Source organism: Fusarium flagelliforme (genome assembly GCF_020744385.1).
Source record: "Fusarium flagelliforme strain FIESC 12 MPI-CAGE-AA-0113 chromosome Unknown B0J16scaffold_5, whole genome shotgun sequence".
NCBI classification, from domain to species: Eukaryota; Fungi; Ascomycota; class Sordariomycetes; order Hypocreales; family Nectriaceae; genus Fusarium; species Fusarium flagelliforme.
In genome coordinates, this window is record NW_025763507.1 from 2,955,568 (window position 1) to 2,973,005 (window position 17,438).

The 17,438-nt window shown below is 47.8% G+C and overlaps 7 protein-coding genes and 1 non-coding gene across 8 annotated transcripts; 4 read left to right on the plus strand and 4 right to left on the minus strand.

Annotated features, from left to right (window-relative positions):
* Window positions 1-308: 308 nt before the first annotated feature.
* B0J16DRAFT_373747 (uncharacterized protein) lies at window positions 309-2,280 on the minus strand. The gene is made up of 6 exons (XM_046130542.1): window positions 2,036-2,280; window positions 1,890-1,987; window positions 1,737-1,835; window positions 846-1,688; window positions 678-792; window positions 309-615 (listed from the first exon to the last, which is right to left on the minus strand). Exons 1-6 carry the CDS (start codon window positions 2,193-2,195, stop codon window positions 554-556), a joined length of 1,377 nt encoding a protein of 458 aa, XP_045981677.1. The 5' UTR covers window positions 2,196-2,280; the 3' UTR covers window positions 309-553.
* Window positions 2,281-3,576: 1,296 nt separating this feature from the next.
* B0J16DRAFT_307547 (heterokaryon incompatibility protein-domain-containing protein) lies at window positions 3,577-6,064 on the plus strand (the record flags this gene model as incomplete). Its single annotated transcript, XM_046124832.1, has 2 exons — window positions 3,577-3,651; window positions 3,731-6,064. The coding sequence occupies exon 2, from the start codon at window positions 3,791-3,793 to the stop codon at window positions 6,062-6,064; it is 2,274 nt and encodes a 757-aa protein (XP_045981678.1). The 5' UTR covers window positions 3,577-3,651; window positions 3,731-3,790.
* Window positions 6,065-6,864: 800 nt separating this feature from the next.
* B0J16DRAFT_345584 (uncharacterized protein) lies at window positions 6,865-8,751 on the minus strand. Its single transcript, XM_046128292.1, has 3 exons — window positions 8,359-8,751; window positions 7,691-8,312; window positions 6,865-7,643 (listed from the first exon to the last, which is right to left on the minus strand). Exons 1-3 carry the CDS (start codon window positions 8,646-8,648, stop codon window positions 7,260-7,262), a joined length of 1,296 nt encoding a protein of 431 aa, XP_045981679.1. The 5' UTR covers window positions 8,649-8,751; the 3' UTR covers window positions 6,865-7,259.
* A 2,150-nt stretch (window positions 8,752-10,901) lies between these two features.
* B0J16DRAFT_401504 (pectate lyase) lies at window positions 10,902-11,865 on the plus strand (the record flags this gene model as incomplete). Its single annotated transcript, XM_046132577.1, has 4 exons — window positions 10,902-11,203; window positions 11,262-11,516; window positions 11,563-11,705; window positions 11,761-11,865. Exons 1-4 carry the CDS (start codon window positions 11,005-11,007, stop codon window positions 11,863-11,865), a joined length of 702 nt encoding a protein of 233 aa, XP_045981680.1. The 5' UTR covers window positions 10,902-11,004.
* A 246-nt stretch (window positions 11,866-12,111) lies between these two features.
* B0J16DRAFT_269424 (major facilitator superfamily domain-containing protein) lies at window positions 12,112-13,838 on the minus strand (the record flags this gene model as incomplete). Its single annotated transcript, XM_046123512.1, has 4 exons — window positions 12,112-13,045; window positions 13,094-13,423; window positions 13,478-13,551; window positions 13,605-13,838. 4 exons carry the CDS (start codon window positions 13,836-13,838, stop codon window positions 12,112-12,114), a joined length of 1,572 nt encoding a protein of 523 aa, XP_045981681.1.
* A 618-nt stretch (window positions 13,839-14,456) lies between these two features.
* On the minus strand, window positions 14,457-15,199 carry B0J16DRAFT_416354 (uncharacterized protein; the record flags this gene model as incomplete). Its single annotated transcript, XM_046133571.1, has 1 exon — window positions 14,457-15,199. The coding sequence occupies exon 1, from the start codon at window positions 15,063-15,065 to the stop codon at window positions 14,457-14,459; it is 609 nt and encodes a 202-aa protein (XP_045981682.1). The 5' UTR covers window positions 15,066-15,199.
* Window positions 15,200-16,013: 814 nt separating this feature from the next.
* B0J16DRAFT_321990 (YqcI/YcgG family-domain-containing protein) lies at window positions 16,014-16,983 on the plus strand (the record flags this gene model as incomplete). Its single annotated transcript, XM_046125674.1, has 2 exons — window positions 16,014-16,216; window positions 16,266-16,983. 2 exons carry the CDS (start codon window positions 16,014-16,016, stop codon window positions 16,981-16,983), a joined length of 921 nt encoding a protein of 306 aa, XP_045981683.1.
* A 338-nt stretch (window positions 16,984-17,321) lies between these two features.
* B0J16DRAFT_t179 lies at window positions 17,322-17,393 on the plus strand. Its single transcript has one exon. It is a non-coding gene; the product is annotated as a tRNA-Asp (tRNA).
* The last annotated feature ends 45 nt before the right edge of the window (window positions 17,394-17,438 follow it).

Here is a 17,438-nt window from a genome sequence, read left to right on the forward strand (position 1 = left end):
TGCTCGCTTCTCTAGCGCTTATACTTCACAGCCACTGAACAGTCCATGATCTTGAATCTTGATTGGCGGATTGCCGCTCACAGCAATAACCCTTTGCAAGATCTCTCTCATTAATATGGCACTTTGGTCTTTCCCCTGGTATTGTAACTTTTCCACGCTCCAACGCAGCTGCTCTTCGAAGTAGCGGTAGGATTGGCCGCCAAGAGACAATTAGATCCTTCAGGAATGCCTGAAACACTAGGCATGTCTTTTCACAGCGTGCCAGGGATGATACTAGACGGAACAGGGCATTCGGAAGAATTTTGGTACGGGTATATAGCATGTTTAAGTATAATGTAGGAGCCGACAACAGGACAAGGTCTTTGTCGCCTGCGAATTCGCATGAGATCGATAATAAAACATAAATCCAAATGCTGTAATCAAACAATATGGCCCTTCTTCAGCTCTACAGTGGGAGCCTCATTCATCCCAACCAAGCCCGCCTGAATCGACAGCCCTTCAACTGAACTGGAGAAACTGCTCCCACCGTCAGGGCTTTAAAGTAAATTTGCGCTTACAGCTTCTTGCAGAATAAGGCGCTCTTCTCCAGGAGGGGGCCCATGTAAGACTCAGGAACTGTGTAGATGCTGTTAGCCAAACTGGAATCAAGATCAAGACGACAATGTGGAGGAACTCACCAAGTCTTCCTTCGCCGAAGCTGCTGCAAAGAGTGCCCCATTTCTTGTCATTGTCGCAGTTCTTGAACTGCTTGATCGTGTCGTCATAGTTCCACTCACAGAATCCGTGGGTAGCCTAAAGACCATGTCAGTAAGAAGAAATGCGTTATATCAGTGGGATGCACTTACGAGACAGGTAACACCGAGGCTCTGGTTATCGAACTCAGGTGCCTTGCCAGCGCAGTCCTCAATCTTGAAGACATCCTTAAGGTCAGCCCAGCCTTCATCAAGGATAGCAGCCGTGAGGTCAATTTGAGTGTTCTCCCAGTCGTTGGGGTTGTGGAAGGAGTAGGTGTTCTTGACATCCGGGTCAATCCACCACTGGTTGCAGCTGTTTCCAGCACTGAGACTGTCGCACGAGATCTCACCAGTGTCTCTGGCGACGTCCTGGGCGCTGCGATCAGTGCTTCGGGCGGAAACAATACCGTTGGCCTTGAGAGCACTGGAGAGGATAAACAACTGGAGTTGGCGGTACAGAGTGCTGGCTTGGATGGTGAGCGAAGTAGTGACGCGCTGAGAGAAACCGCCCTCTCCACAAGCGGCGAGGAAAATCTCATGGTCACCCTGAATAGTCTTGACGCTGTCAAGTAGGTTCTGCTGGTAAGCCTCAACAAGTTTAGCCAGGTCAGAACCAATCTTGCCGAGCTGAAGGAAGCGATCGTTCGCGGTCTGGGTCAATGTCAAAGGCTTTCCGAGCTTGCCAGCCAGATCCAAGGCGGCACTGAGACCACCCCTGATCAAACCAACGGCAGTACCTGGGGCGCCGGGAACGACACCAGTGAAGATAGAGACGACTCCGAGGGTGGAGCTGAGGACGCTCATGACTGCGCTTGTAGGGGTGTTGGCTTCGACGGGAGGTGCAACCTTGGCGACGATAGCATCGATGGTTTGACCGGCGAGGGAAGCGCCATTGCTGAGGGCCTGAGAGTATTGGTTGAAGAACTGGTAAACAGTGTAGATGTTCCAGAGAGCCTGAGGGAATTAGCATTTTAGATTGAAGTATGGGATAGAAAGTCGTACATAGAACTGTTGGTTGGAGTCGTACTTTTCAACAGTCTTGGTGTTGAAAGGTGGGCAAGTGTCGCTAGTGATCAAGTTGCAGGTAAGGCCGGTGAATCCCTGTAAGGCTCAGTGTTAGAAATGTAATCTCTACAGTTAGATTATATGACTTACGTTGAACTGCAGATAGCATTGAGCAAATCCGAGCTCTTCACAATTGGCCTTGGTGCCATTCTCAGCGACCCAGTCGGTGATGTACTTGTTCATATCCACTATTTGATGTCAGTCAAAACCTCGTATATTCCTTCATTTCCACTCACAAGCCTTCCAGCACTCAGCCTTCAATCCAGTGGCGGAGTTGGGAGCGCAGTCGACATCGGGAGCCGGAGCCGGAGCAGGATCCTGACGTTCAACCAATGGAACGGCAGAAACAAGAGTCGATACCGACAGTGTGGTCAACATTGCCTTAAAGAGAGACATGATTGATTGCGCAGCAATAAAAGAATGAATAATTTACTGATGAAAAGAAAGGAATACGATCGATGGCTGGCAGCGAGTGTAAGTAAGAAGGAGAGTTGTTCAATTAAAATCTACATGATCAAGATGACGTTTGAGGTTATATAGCTTCAAACAATCACTGTATCGGCAGTCATGCGACGAGTCAACGCGGCAGTTAACTCTAAGGAAATTAGCACGACGTAATCGGCTGAGTATCTTGGCAAGGCTTCAGGGCGAACTTTAAATATTGGGGTTGTGGTCATGTTGGAATCTGTAAAAGGAATGTGCATAACAATTCTGAAACCTTTCATCCCAAGCTTATCCCTGCCAAAGCTTCCAAAGCGGGTTGTTCGTATTCACGAGAGTGCTGAATAAGGCTGTAAAAATGAAGATCTGCGGTTTTGGGGCCATGGTATGATAACCTTGGCGTGTCGGTCCGAGGCGCGGAATGTTACCTGGGGATGGATGATTTTGACAGCGGGATGTAGATATGATATCCCACTCGTGTTGCATTGTGACCTGAATCTAATTGGCTTTGACGTCTCTTGTCTCTTCACATTGTCTTCCGCACTGACTCGTTCCTGTTAATGTGAAACTAGCTTCGGATCCGCCGCTGCGAAGGCCCCTGCTCGTCTTCCCCACGTGCAGACGGCGAGGTCCTCACATCCGATGACATTATGCTGGACGCCAAGTCTACCTTGAAGCTATCATAAAGCATATGTAGGTTTGCCAAGCGTCGCTGAATGCGGTCAACATAAGCGATAGCTTCTTGATTCAAATTGCAGACACAGGTTTTGCAACGAAGCGTCTTTAAATCAGCCGTCTCATCTCTCTTGGCAATAATCGTCATTGTAACAGAAATGAACTGGCACTATCATTTCTCAGGCAAACTAGCTGTTCTCTGTTCCATGAATAGGTGGGTAGTCGATGATATTAGTTGAAAGCTTATTTCTCCATCTGTGCTCCGCGGACTGCTGTTGAACTTGTTGGACCAATTGACAACGGCCAAAGCACTACATACAGATTGGTCCCAGCGGTCTATTGGCCATGCGAAGACGACCATGGCCGTTGCTAATTATATCTCTCAAATCTCGGCAGTGCGATCGCCAGTAATATATTCATCGAGAGTAAGGTACCTACCTATCCGGGTGATTCTGGCTTGTCCTTTAGCTCTCTGCGCTTAGTCACCATGATTTGCTTAGACCTTACTTCAATATCACTTTTGAGATGAAGATTGAACCAATTGATGGAACCTGTCATCCTTTTTCTAGGAAGCCTAGATAAATGGGGTACTAGTAGTTGAATATCGCCGTATAGCTACTGACTTCTAAGTCTAGATGGAGACGCTTTTGCAAGAGCGCAGCTGGGCTTGAGCATTAGAACCACAGCCAACCGGTATAAATAAATGTTTGTACGCAGATCAAACAACATGGCAGAGGTAGACAGCTATTTGAGGCATTTTGTTGTCCGGCTGAACCCCGCATAATAACCCTGTACTAATGTCTGACATGAGACAGAAAGGTGTTACTTAAAAGAGTTTTCTAACACTGGAAACGTACTACTCGACCACTTTCAGGATGGCTTCGATTCAACAACCAATATTGGAAAGGGATGGGGCTCTTGACGGTGAATGTGATTTGTGCTCTAAGATCGTGGAGTCTTTCAAGACATCCTTCAGCATTTCTATCTTGGTCGAGCTGGGCAATGTGGGAGATCTTCTCGCGCAGAGCTGTCCACATGTTGATTGGCTCCGACATATAGGATTCATGTATGGTATCGTTCCCGATTACGAAACTCGGCAGTTGCAGTTGCATAAGTTTAGAGACCGCAGAAGTGCGTATTTCGGGGTGAACTACTCGACCAGAGCCGCCCATTATTGGAGCACAACTCGACATTTTGAACTGCTGTTTCGCCCTGAGATACCTCATCATCCGGGGACGGCCAGGGTTCTGGACAACGATTGGATTGACCTCAGTCTTATAAAGAATTGGTCTAGCCGCTGCATAAATAGCCATTCTGACAGCTGTGACAAGTCTCTCGGAAACCTGGCACCTTTCAAGCCGCAATACTTGATAGACGTGAAGAGATACTGTATCGCTTCATGCATAGAGGCTTGCCCTAGGTTCATCGCTCTCTCATATACTTGGGGACAGACGAAAAGCTTCCGAACAACTATGTCAACAGTCGAACAGCTGGAGAAGCCCGGGTCACTAAGCCTTCCTCATATTGCGTCGCAAATTCCAAAGACTATCCTCAATGCGATAGAACTTACAAGAAGCTTGGATGAGGATTGGCTGTGGGTCGATAGCTTATGCATTGTCCAGGATGATGAGGTCGCTCTGGGCCACGAGTTAAAACAAATGCACCGGATCTATGCTAGTTCCTTCCTCACCATTATCGCCAAAGACGGGCGTGATGCGGACTATGGCCTACGAGGTCTATATGGGATCTCGACAGCAAGATCTGTCAAGCAATCAATCGTACCTCTGGCCAGGAACGAAAGGCTGTCACTTATGCAGACCGAGTACCCGTTACCAACCCCCAGCATATACGACTATACCGAGAGAATGTGGACATGCCAAGAGCAAGTCTTCTCTAGAAGATGCCTTACCTTCGAATCAGGTTATGTCACATGGCAATGCAACTGTGCGAATTGGGTAGAGCACAGGCTGTATGATCCAGAGTGCGATGGTTGTCTGACCGGAGACCTTAACCGTTTCAGAGACTTGACCGATTCACACGTTCCGACGCTCTGGAATTTAACCAGACTGGTTCGGCATTTTAATCAACGCCACTTGAACTTCGATGAAGACGTCTTCGACGCGTTCTCTGGTTTCCACACCCACTTGAATAGTCTCTATCCGTCTGGACTCGTATTTGGTCACCCCGAGCTTTTCTTCGATATCTCCCTTTGCTGGTTCATAGTGCCACATTCCATTTCCCGCAGGCGAAAGCCAGCTCGGAATTCCAGTAGCAGTCTTTTCCGTCACCGACTACCCAGCTGGTCGTGGATGGGATGGCATGGCGAAACTGTGTTTCCGTTCGATTTAGAGCACAGCTCTTCTCCTTCTTCTGAGGCTGGGTTCACTGAATCTGTTACAGAATTCTACATCATTGAGTGTCCGCGTACTACGGTAAGCAAAAAGGTCGATTGCACATGGTCTCAGTTAAGAAAGGCCAGCCCTGATTGCATTCCTAGGGGATGGAAGCGGATCAAATACGAACCACCAAAGGAGTTCAGTGGCGACCTTTACACACGTCACCAATACCGCACCAGCGTCATGCCTGGGTCAATGCCTAAAGAGCTGCCAAGGTATATATATTCACACACCTCGGGAGATGACAATCCGAGAAATCTGTGTTGGTATCCCGTACCAGTGGCAGATGTCGCCTCAGAAGAAGATACCGAGCATCAAGCATACCGGGAATACCAATATCTCTGGTGTCAGACAACCCAAGCTTATCTATTTGGGAGCCTGGAAACTGTCAGCGATGGAGATTGCAACTTTTACTTGATCAAAGATTCCAACGGTAATGATGTTGGTGGACTCCAGAGCCACTATAATGAAGACAGCGGAGTGCTCGAAGAGGGAGTCAAGATAGAATTTATTGCTATAGTTAAGGGATGGACCACTGCTCTGAGGAATCTTGAGTCAGGAGACCATGTTATGGACGAAATAGTGTGGATAGACCAGTGGCAAGCAGATATGGAAAAGAAGCAGGACTGCTATCATGTACTCTGGATTGAGCGAGAAGATCAGGTGGCTTATAGAAAGGGTGTCGGGTTTGTTTTGGCCGATGATTGGGAGAGACTGGCTGGATCGGCCAAGATAGAGGTAGTTTTGGGATGAACGTATGTAACTCCAGTGATTATTTGTATTTTTGTTATCGTTTAGAATATACATGGAAGACTCAAGACCACGACAAACCACGATGATAATCCATCATAGCGCTGTGTTTTCCGCTTTTCCTCAAATGATTCCACATTGCTCTATCGGAATTGAAGCTGCGATGGTCCTTGAACCCAGCGCCACACTCAAAACAGTACCAGCAATGCCCATGGTTATCTTTCTGTCCAAGCGGGGGGCGATCGATGAAGCTGACGTGTTCTGCCCTCAGATGTTCGATCGCTTCCCCAATATCGGTGATTTCTTCATCATGTTCAGCGCATGACAAAACGGGACGTGGACTGGGAATGGTCAATATACATATTCATGATATCGTGCTACGACATATAGCGCATACTTGCTCATCGCAGAGGATCTTTGCCTGAATGGGCTGTCGTGTTAGATAAGTCTTTACAACCCAGATAAAATGGGTTGGGTGCAAGCCAAAGTGTCCCAATAAAGTTATATCATCGGTTATAAGTTTATTGAGGACAGTTGAGCATGGATAGCTGGACCTATAAATACTCGATCACAGAAGCTTAGCAAAAACTATAATTTCTCTCGTCTCAGCTGACTGAGCATGGGAGGCCGACCGTATCACATGCTGGTCAATAAATATAGACACGTTCGGTAGCTACCGTCGCTTATTCGTTCTTCAAATTGCAATGACTACTGTCGGTATCCACATGCCGCATCGTTATCATAGTGACGTGGATGATATAAAGAACAGAACTTTGAGCCTTTGAAAGCTTGCTATCCTTCCCTACTGACGCTGCTGTCGACCTTGTCGGCCCAATTAAAGACGCTCGAAGCACCAAAGACCACGGTCTAGGCCCAAGCTAATTGATGCGCCAGTCATACGATAGGCGCAAAAGTGGATGTAAAACCGCAGTATCGGTAGGCAGATGATGGGAAGTGCCGAGAGCTTATTACTCATGTCCCTGGTTATGATGAGGTTGGCAAACGACATGGGAAATCGAATTGGAGAAATTCTAGAAGTGTAACCCGGATTCCTGTGTAGCCTTGCATCTTTTTCAAGGTATTTTTACCGCAGTACCAAGCATTTAAAAGAATATCTATAAAAGAAAATACATTTTGACATCTCTATAAGATATCAAACTCTGGGGGTCTGAAGGTATAGTTAAAACAACTACCACATCTAAAGCTTGGCCTGGACCTCTTCATCCCTCCTCTTACCCTTCGCCTTCCTCGTCCAAGGAATCATTCCACTCTTCTGCTCCGGGAACGGCACATCATACAACACTGGTCCATCCGCAACCAAAGGCATAAACTTCAAATCCGCAATACTGGCCGTCCTCAGTGAGGGCTGGTGCGGACCTATACACAGTTCAAGGTTCAGACGCGAAATTTCCATCCATAACTTGGCCGCTGCTTCACGCTCGTATTGATACGCTACGAACGCTTGGCTGAGGTCGAAGTATTGCGGTGATGGGTTAGACCGTAGCATTCGCTTGAGGGAGTTGACTAGTGTGATGGAGTCTTCAATACCACAGCATGCTCCTGCTCCTCTGATGGGATTCATCTGCTGATTGTTAGTACACCGGAGTTGATTGAGTGGGATGAAAGTACCTTGTGAGCGGCGTCTCCTACCAAGACCATTCTTCCCCAATGCCACCAAGGCAACACACCCTCATCATAATTCGCCGTTCCACCAGCAGTCTTCTGCCTCCATAAATCACCAAAAGTCAATCCCTCGCCAACATAAACATCCAACCAAGGCTTCGCAGCATCTTCTGCATCATTCTGTCCAAAATACGTTCTCTTCCTCTCCGCTGGGATACGATGATATACAATAATCATAGCCTCCTCCCTCGTTGTGAAAACTTGGACATGAGAGTCTTCTTGGTAGACGTTAATGTTTCTGCCCGACTCAAGACCTGGCACGAGATCTGCTTTAGCAAAGACACCGGCGTGTGTCGCCTCGAATGGGTTTGTGGACTCGTCGAACAGTCCTTTTGGAGCCTGGGCTACCATTTGATCCCTCACACCGCTCCACACTCCATCGGCACCGACGACAATTGATCCTTCTTCAAAAGTTCCATCAGCAAACTCGACTTTGACACCATTTTTGTCTTGTATGATTTTGCTAAGACGCTTGCTCGTTTTCACACGCTCTTCCTTGTTGGGAAGGGCATTTAACAATGTCGACGCAAAGTCCAAACGGCTAAAAATCGACATGGGATATCCAAACCTATTCTGCGTCAGCAAGTCACTGGGCGATTATTTGTTTCACTTACATGACTTCAAGCTTTCTAAAGCCTTCTTCGCGATGCATAACCTTGCCATCTATCGATCTGTGAATCGCCTCGAGCATAGGCTGGCTAACAGCAGTTATAGCGTCCAGAAGGCCCAGTTGATGCAATATACGCATGATCTGAGGCCATACGAAAAGACCATAAGCTGGCTCGGGAGGTACTTGACGTCTTTGCTCGACAAGAACGTAGTCGATACCGGCGGCTTCTAGCGCGTGTGCGAGGACCAAGCCGACGGGTCCGGCGCCTACAACAATGACCTTGAACGATTCCATGGCGCAGTATAACTTTGCAGTACGGGATGGATGCAAAGAATAGGATTCTTACGCGACACGCATGTCATTCCTCTTTGTTATGTACCTACCTATATAATTTGTTGAGTAGCCTATGTTGATCCCCTGACCGAACTGTCCGACGGGTTTTATCCCTAGCGAGGGTTAGCGCTGAGGTCAGCCTATTCTTGGTCGCCCTTGGTGAAGGATAATACTTGTTCCGATGAAAAGTGGTGTACATGTCGTGTCTGCCCTGTACTAATTGGTCTCTCTGCACCGAAAATGCAGTCAATGTGGAGGATTTGACACCATGCTCTCACTTGGTTCGGTCTTTATCTTCAAATCGTCCTAGGAACACAACAAATATCGTTATCTTTCCCGAGGGAATGGTTCAGCAAGACCTCAACACATACAGGATTCACATGCTCCGGCTAAGTATATAGATGAACCTCGGGTTAATTATAAGTAATGGTAAGCCTGTAAAGGTATGAACAGCCTGTATGGTACTATTGGATGGCAATAACACTATTTGGTGCCATGGTTTTACCCTTTGTATGGTGGTTTTTCTGCATCCCATCGGTTTTACAGTCATTTTATAGGCTGGCACTTCCTGCAGGTCAGACAATGCAGATCATCGTCACCCAAGGGCCGTTAGGGCTGACGGGGGCTGGTGTTTGGAATCATTTGACTCCACCTTCTTTGAAATAGTGGTTTGAAAGACTTTCCATGCTATACTGAATATCACCAGCATCTACTCTAGTGAGAGTCATCCCTTCCTATTCATAAACCGATTTCAAGAAAACGTAGTACCCCGAGGTGAAATCTACCCTGCAGAAACGGAGGTTGCTCGGATTTAAATATTTATACCATTACCAATAGCCAACAAATTAATTTCCATGCACCCTATGCGTTTTCCAATAAATACCTTGAAGCAGTTTCACGAATAATAAAGGAATGCCCTCACAACAATTCTCTATTAGACCCAAGTAATTCGGTCAGTCATCGACGGTACTAGAGCAAACAGTTTCAGGGCTGCCGACAAATGTTTCTCCTGAGAAAGTGCACGATAAACTCAGCTTGTCACGTCGGCGGAAACGTTTGGGTGTACAATTATTGCCAAGATGTGGAGGTCTAGATTGACATTATGCCCAGAAATGTGTGACTTCGAAAGTGTTTAATGCCATGGTGTTAAATATTTACAAATACTTCGGATTGCAGGACATATCAACGTTGGACCGCCATCAACTGAGTAGAGTCCACAAGGATTATACAACAGGGTTTGTTTGATCCTCTAATGCATCTTGTATATAGCTCCCGGTTCAGGATTGCTCTCTTGGGATGCAATCACTTATCTGGTAAAAAGCACTAGTGACACAACAGTTGCCACATTTGTAGGCTGTGCAACAACCACTTCGGTGGTTCGGTCTATCCAGAGGCGGAGACATAATCTCTTTATTCTGTTTGGTCAGAGTACGCGAGTGGCATGACCATTACTCCTTTAATTAGATCTCACGGCAAATTGAGCAATAGCGTTAGGTTAGCCCGGGTGACATTAGCTCCGCTTCTCCGTCGTGTAGATCGTTTGCTGTCTATTCTGACAGGAGATTATCTGATAACGAGGCTCACGACCACCTGACAAATTGCCCCCGAGGGCCCGGTTTCTTCTCTTGGCTCTGGTGATTAGCGTCAGACCTGTACTGACATTCGAGGAGTCGGGGCTTATGATGAAGCGTGCGTAAAAATGGTGGCTGGGGTACTCTGTATCCTAGTCGAAGAGCTTCAAGTGCCAGATAACCAATGCCGCAGCCTCTAGCCAAGAAAATAGAATATTCCAACAGCCTCATGTCATTCGAGTTCACATATTGGCCAGACGCATCCCTTGCCATTCCCGACACCGAGAAACCAGACAAGCATGGTCCGAAATAACCTTAACTTTAGTTCCGCGTATTCTCGTGGCAGTGGACCTGGCCCACCACAACACCAGCCTATAAGCGCTGGCTAGTGTGTCACCTAAGTGGAGGAAATATGCCCGTCCTGAAACGTCAAACCTTTAGGCTCGGGTTACCTTAATCTGATCCCGGATGGCGGCGTTAATGGATTCTGATTGATGCATGAACGAGGCCCGGGCTATGACTTCGTGTAATTCATTGCAATCGGTGAAGGAGCGATGGTCCGGTCAGGGAGTAAGGCTAAGAGTCCGAGGAAGCTATAAGAAGATGGAAACATCTCTGGAAGCAGTGTTTCTTCATTCCAACTCACCTTCTTCAACCTTATTCAACCTTATTCAACCTTATTCATTCTTTAAACAACCGTTGACCGGTATTCTTTCGTTTTCACACAAACTTCAACACCCGCCAAAATGCACGCTCCCAGCATTATCGCCGTTCTCTCTGCCCTGCCCGCCGCCATGGCTTGCCTTGGTTACGAAGGCGGTGTCCCCAAGGCCACTGGCACCAAGTCCCTCAGCGCTCCCCGATACCTCAAGAAGGGCGAGGTCTTTGACGCTAAGTGGGTTCGCTACGATCGTGGTGTCAAGTGCTCCGGTCAGAGCGAGGGTGGTACGTTTTTCTTTTCCCAGCACGATTTGGCAACCCATGACTTACTAACATCTTACAGGTGAGAAGGATGCAGTCTTTGTTCTTGAGGACGGCGCCACTCTTCGCAACGTCGTCATCGGTGCCAACCAGAAGGAGGGTGTCCACTGTCTCGGTGCTTGTAACCTTGAGTTCGTCTGGTTCGAGGATGTTTGTGAGGATGCTATCTCTCTTAAGGGTAGTGGAACTGCCAACATCATCGGTGGCGGTGCCTACAAGGCTGCCGACAAAGTGATCCAGCACAACGGATGCGGTCACGTCAACATTGTCAACTTCTGTAAGTCCCAAGTCATTGATTGGAGACCTTTAACTAATTCATATAGATGCCAACGACTACGGAAAGGTCTACCGATCTTGTGGTAACTGCAAGGGTAACTCCAAGTGCAAGCGATCCGTTCACATGGAGGGTGTCACTGCTGTCAACGGTGGTGAGCTCATCGGTATCAACACCAACCTCGGTGACAAGGTCAGTTGCCACTCTCATCGAATACCTTGAAACATACTAATAGATCTTTTCATAGGCCACCTACAAGAACAACTGCTTCCCCAAGACCCAGTGCCAGGGTTACAACGGTTGCGACAAGTCCAACGGCGAGTGCGAGCCTACCAAGGCTAGCAAGTGCTAGATGCATAGTCCTGCCTAGAGCTTGTGCTCGAGCCAACCTTTCTTTCTAACATAGAGATGACTCGTTGTGTGTATCTCTTGGGTTTGAACTTTTTTCGTGTACCTTTTTTGTACTCTATCTATATTATACTATATACATAAACAAAGCTAAGACTGCTCATCGTCGCACAGTTGGAAGCATCATTACTCTCAACGCCTTCGTTAATGTACATCGCTTTCAGTATTAACACTTTTCCAGCCGTACTTCTCATCCTTCATGTGAAGGCTCCCCACTGTCTTTCATGTGAGAGTTTTCCTGTTCCAAAGCCTCGTCATTATCCACTGCAAACTCGCTTCGATGCCTCAATTTCTGTCCATATTTCAAAAACAGGAACGGCGTAAAGGCAAATAAACTCGCTACCGCTGCCAGGATACTCGTCGCAACGTTGCTTCCTAAACCTGTGTACATCTGATACGTGAAAAGCGGAAAGACCCCAGCGGCCAGCGTACGCGTCAGGCTGATGGCGCTAACAGCGCTGGCAGCATATTCGCCATAGCTGTCAGTGGCATATCCGAAGAGCACATAACTGAAATCATTGGCACAGAAGCCGATTATTACTAGACCGATCATGCTGACAGGCCAGGGAACGTTGGTGACCCGTGGTGGGATCGTCCAGGCGAAAAGCCACAGACCAATAGCAAGCGCTGGAGCAGAGATGGCGAACGAGGTGATTTTGGTCTCGGGGACAATTCGACGGTGTGTTTTGCGGTATTTCTTGTAGAGGTAGGCATCATAGAACCGTGGCAGAACATTGATGATCTCGCCGATCGCGATGGCAATGAAGGCCAGACTAGAGGCATTCTGCGAGAAGTTGAAGGGTGGGGCAGTGTAGACGATAGTCAATGACTCTGTCAAGCCGTAAATGAGACCGAATGCGATGGCGCACAGTATAGCGCAGAAAAATACCAGAGGGTCCGTAACAAGGAACTTCAAAGGTCTGAAGAGGGCGGTTTTTGCAAAGGTCGCCACGGTAAGTTTCCCTCCCTCCGCATGGCCAGGTTTTACATCCTCTATGCCAGTCTCTTCCTGTATGTCTTTGACAATCTTGTCCAGGATTTGGTTTGCGTTTGACTCTTTCGTAAAGAGGCATGCAACAGCGGTGGCCCCCGTGACAATTGTAGAGATGTAGTAAACCCAACGCCTCGTTTATTGTCAGTCAAGTCATCATCGCGTTTTCTTCCAGACTTACCAGCCTATGCTCGAAGTAATGTATACCGAGTAGATGGGACCCAATGCCAACCCTAGCATGCCGAGAATGGTATATATGTAGACGACCCAGATCCTATGCTCAGCATTGTACATATCGTCAAAGTTGCCAAAGGCCACAGTTGCAGGTATTGCCGCAGCCACTCCTTGGAAGAATCGACCAAAATATACGGCGATTACCGACGGTACTGCTGCCACTATTACTGAGGAAATGCAGAAGAGGGTTGCCGCAATTATGTATATGGTCCGTCTTCCAAAGACCTCTGAGATGGGTGAGCAAAATATGCCGCCTATGGTCTGACCCAGCAAGTACCTGTTGTTAATAATCAGTAACGTTATCGATCCACGGCTTTGCTTCGAAGCTTACATAGTGAGAAAGGCAAAGTAAGCCATCGTTCTGCTTAGACCATACTCCTCTCGCGCCGCGTCTCCAGTAGCCGCCTAACACACCCGATGGTTAGCAAGTATTTTTCAGTAGGAGTAATCACACTAACCCCAGAGGAACTGATTGCCGTCATGTACATTTCCAGCCAGCATATCAGGGCGGCAGTGTATGTCTTGGTGCCCGACTTCCAGTTTCCAGGGTGTTGTTCAGCGTCGTCATCCCAGCAGATTCGATTGTCGCTGTCGACATGAACTCCTTTTCCTTGCACAGCATCTTCAAGTGAGCCTTTGCTTTTTGGTGTGGCCTCTGAAGATGCCTGCGCAGATGAGAGAGAAGAAGCCATCGTAATTGAAAGTCTGATAAAGTGGTTAGGGTAAAAGAAGGTGCTGTCTGTACTCGTGACAAATAAAAGTCACAAATCGCTATGCATGCATATTGAAAAATGTCACAGGAAAGGAGGTCCAAGGGACAACCTAAGTAGGGCGCATAGCAGGATTCGTCACCACATCGATCCGACAGATATCACGATCCTGGTATCGTATACCATAATCGGCGATGGATGTAATGGGATTGGCCATCGATCGGCCGTATGCAGGGACTTTCTTTAGCATCATTGCCGATGCACGTATAACCTCGAATCTGTGTACTACCCGTCCCTCCATCTCGCGATACTTTGGTCCCTAGCTATTTCCCAAGTGAGAAAAGTCTTTCACGTCATTTCCCGAACATATCGTGATGGAGGTGCGGGCAATAATACGGGCATCGAAAAGAATGAACATTTAAGGGATCAATGACGCTTTCTTCATAGTGCTTACTCTCTGGCCATCCCTTGAAGATTCAACAATTAACGTGAACTCTATCAGCATCACTACTGGTCGTTCCGAGAATAACGAGATGGATGCGCACTCCTCCGAGAAACCACGGCAAGCTTGGTAAATGATGAACATCTAGCATCTCTTCATTAAGCTACCTTGTACTGAATAGGTTTGAAGCTGCCCCCATTGGACTTTCCGGCCGAACAGGCAGTAATAGCAACAATAAGATCCATCTCGGCAACGAAGTCGATGTAATCACCAGCCTTGCTAGTAGGTGTCTCCACCGTGAATTTTCCCGTTTTGCCATCCACAGGCACATTCATGAAGCAGTTAAACGCGCAAGGAATGCGATCAGGCGCGATGCCGTGTTTGCTTAGCGCCAAAGACAGATTGCCGAAACAGCCGTGATGCGGCTCCTCGTGTCCGTATATGATGCGAAAGGTTTCTTTGGAACATGGCGTAAGCAAAAAGTCGTGACGTCCGCAAGTGTCGTCGACGATTTTAAGCATGACATTACTGCGGTTTGAGTACAGCGGATGACCGGTTGTCAGGTATATGGTGTCTGCGTAGTCGAATGTTCGTCCATTGGAGATGACTTCGTCTGTGTCGTGTCGATTAAATGCCACGAGGTCAGACACTTGAGCGCCTTTAGGGTCGATGATTGTTAGGCGTTGGCCTTTGTTAACAAGGAATGAAGTTCCCGTCCGGGGCGTAAGTTCGATGATGCCATCGGGTAGTTGCTTAGTATCCTCCATCTTGAGGCCTCGGTATGGATGTGAAGATTGAATAGAATGGGCAAGTATCGAGACCGTTCTAGATTCAGGGCGGGTATTGTGCGACGACCTACGTCTTTAATTGTTAATAGTTCCCGGACCAATATTACTCAAGGCGTGACAGGAACACTTCACTGTCGATGATGCGAGGATTGGGTCATAACCGCTTTAACGGCCCAGGGGGTCCACCTTTCCCCAGGTTTATCTCGCCCCGCATGCCGGAGCATCTGATCCCCTCAGCGCTAGGATCTGATCGATCTCTGGACGATCTACTACGTAACTTTAGATGCTACAGAATTCCATTAATCGAAAGGGTCATACAGCTTGTGCATAAGCTCTCGGGGTCGCGTCTTAAGAATATCGACACCACTATCTCTTTTGAGGCCACAGCTGTATACATTCCGCACCACCATTCCCAACACTAACCATAAGGCTAATGGATGACAACGATACCCCATCCATACTAAAGAAGTTTACCGATACATACAATCATTCAATTTCCTAGCAATGGAGGTGCGGGATCTACAGTCAGTGCCTTAATGAGATGCACAAAGTGCCAGAGTAAAGTGGTCGATGTCGGAGCGACGGAGGATAATGCCCGGCCCGCATGTGTGCTGGTCATCGCTTGCCGCATGCATCGTATTGAATTCGTCAGTTTTGCCTTAACGAAGCACGCAATGAAAACACAGGGCCATGGCGCTCTGGAAATGCCATGCCATTCCAAGGCTGTTTGCCAGAAGTCTGGTAACACAGTGCTGCCGATCCATGTCAATGACGTCCGGCTTACGATCCCACTGGCCAGTCCTATACACCATTTTGACGTAGTCGCTATGGCATCAGATATTTATAAGTCAAGGTACTTCCACGTAGTACTGACGTTGCATTGGAATTGTGCGCCCTATTCTCGAACATTCTCAGTCTATCAGCAACATGCTGCTCGCTTTTAACGCTATTATCTTGGCTCTTGCCTTTGCGGTAGTCGCCAAGCCAATACAATTTCGAAAAGCTGTCAACCAGTTAATAAAGAAATTAAGATCTGCCACCAATGGCTTCGAGAAGGTCGCCTTACTCCCCAATGAGTTCGAAGAAATCCAGCTACTCTCAGAATCAGAGAATGTGGAGCTGCTGACCAAGTTTGTGACTTGCTCATCCTCTATACTTGCAGGGCTAACATGCTGCCAGGACCGAAGTTGAAGCTCGATTTGACGAGAACTCTTGGCAAGGCCTTGCGTATCAGGATTTTAAGAACACGATATTAGCCAAAGGCGGCATGAAGACTTTTCCTTGTGTGTACGCAACAATGGGTTATCGCGCAGACGACCATCGCTACGTATTCCTTGAGTCAGACGATCCATCCGAGCCCCGTAACGTGCGCAAGGTAGCTCTATCTCTGGCCGAGTACCTTCGCATCTCCAACTCGTTGGGTCCCAATACTTCCCTCGTTGTTATCGGCGCCGCCTCCGAAAAGCCGCGGACGGTCGAAGAGCACAACCGCACATTCTGGGACATGCTTCGAGGCCTTCGCATTTGCGATCCGAAAGCCTGGCCAGAAGAAATACCGCAAGACACGGAGGATGCAAAATGGACATTCTGCTTCAGCGGAGAGCCGGTCTTTCCAGTCATGTTGACGCCTGCGCATCAAGAACGCTGGAGCAGACACATGAGTGTGCCGGTCATAGCCCTTCAGCCGAAGTGGGTGCTGGACAATCTGCTCGGAACTCCCGAGAAGCGAAAGGCTGCACAAAGCAAAGTTCGGGGCTTGTTGCAGAAGTACGATACCGTCAGCATCAGCCCAGATCTGACGTCTTATGGTGCAGATGGCAGTAGCGAGGTTCGCCAACTGTGCCTGCAGGATACTAACGAGTCTGTCCAATGTCCATACCGCAACTTTGACAGATAGTTTCTATAGCTAGAATAGCGGATGATGGACTTTGGTTCGCATTGGAATCTGCCTTTGCTTAGCGTCTGAAGCGTTGTCTTTTTAATGTTGCTATACATCCCGCACACCCTTCCCGGGGTAGTTTACTATACTTAGACTTAATAGAACTTTATCAATATAAAAGGTTTATCATGTGTCAATGGCCATTGTAGATAATCAGATAAATGCCATAGGTGCAGGATGTCGCATTAGTCCATAAGCTCTAACATTGGAATGGTGGTGGGGATCAACGGACTACTCGTATCAAAATTGGAGCCGTTTCGTCAACACCCCCACTACAGCAGTCTTCAGATTGTTCATCTTCCGTAGTATAGTGGTCAGTATGCAAGCTTGTCACGCTTGAGACCCGGGTTCAATTCCCGGCGGGAGAGATCCAGCCACCTGCGATACGCAGGTTTCTATTTTTGCATTTATCA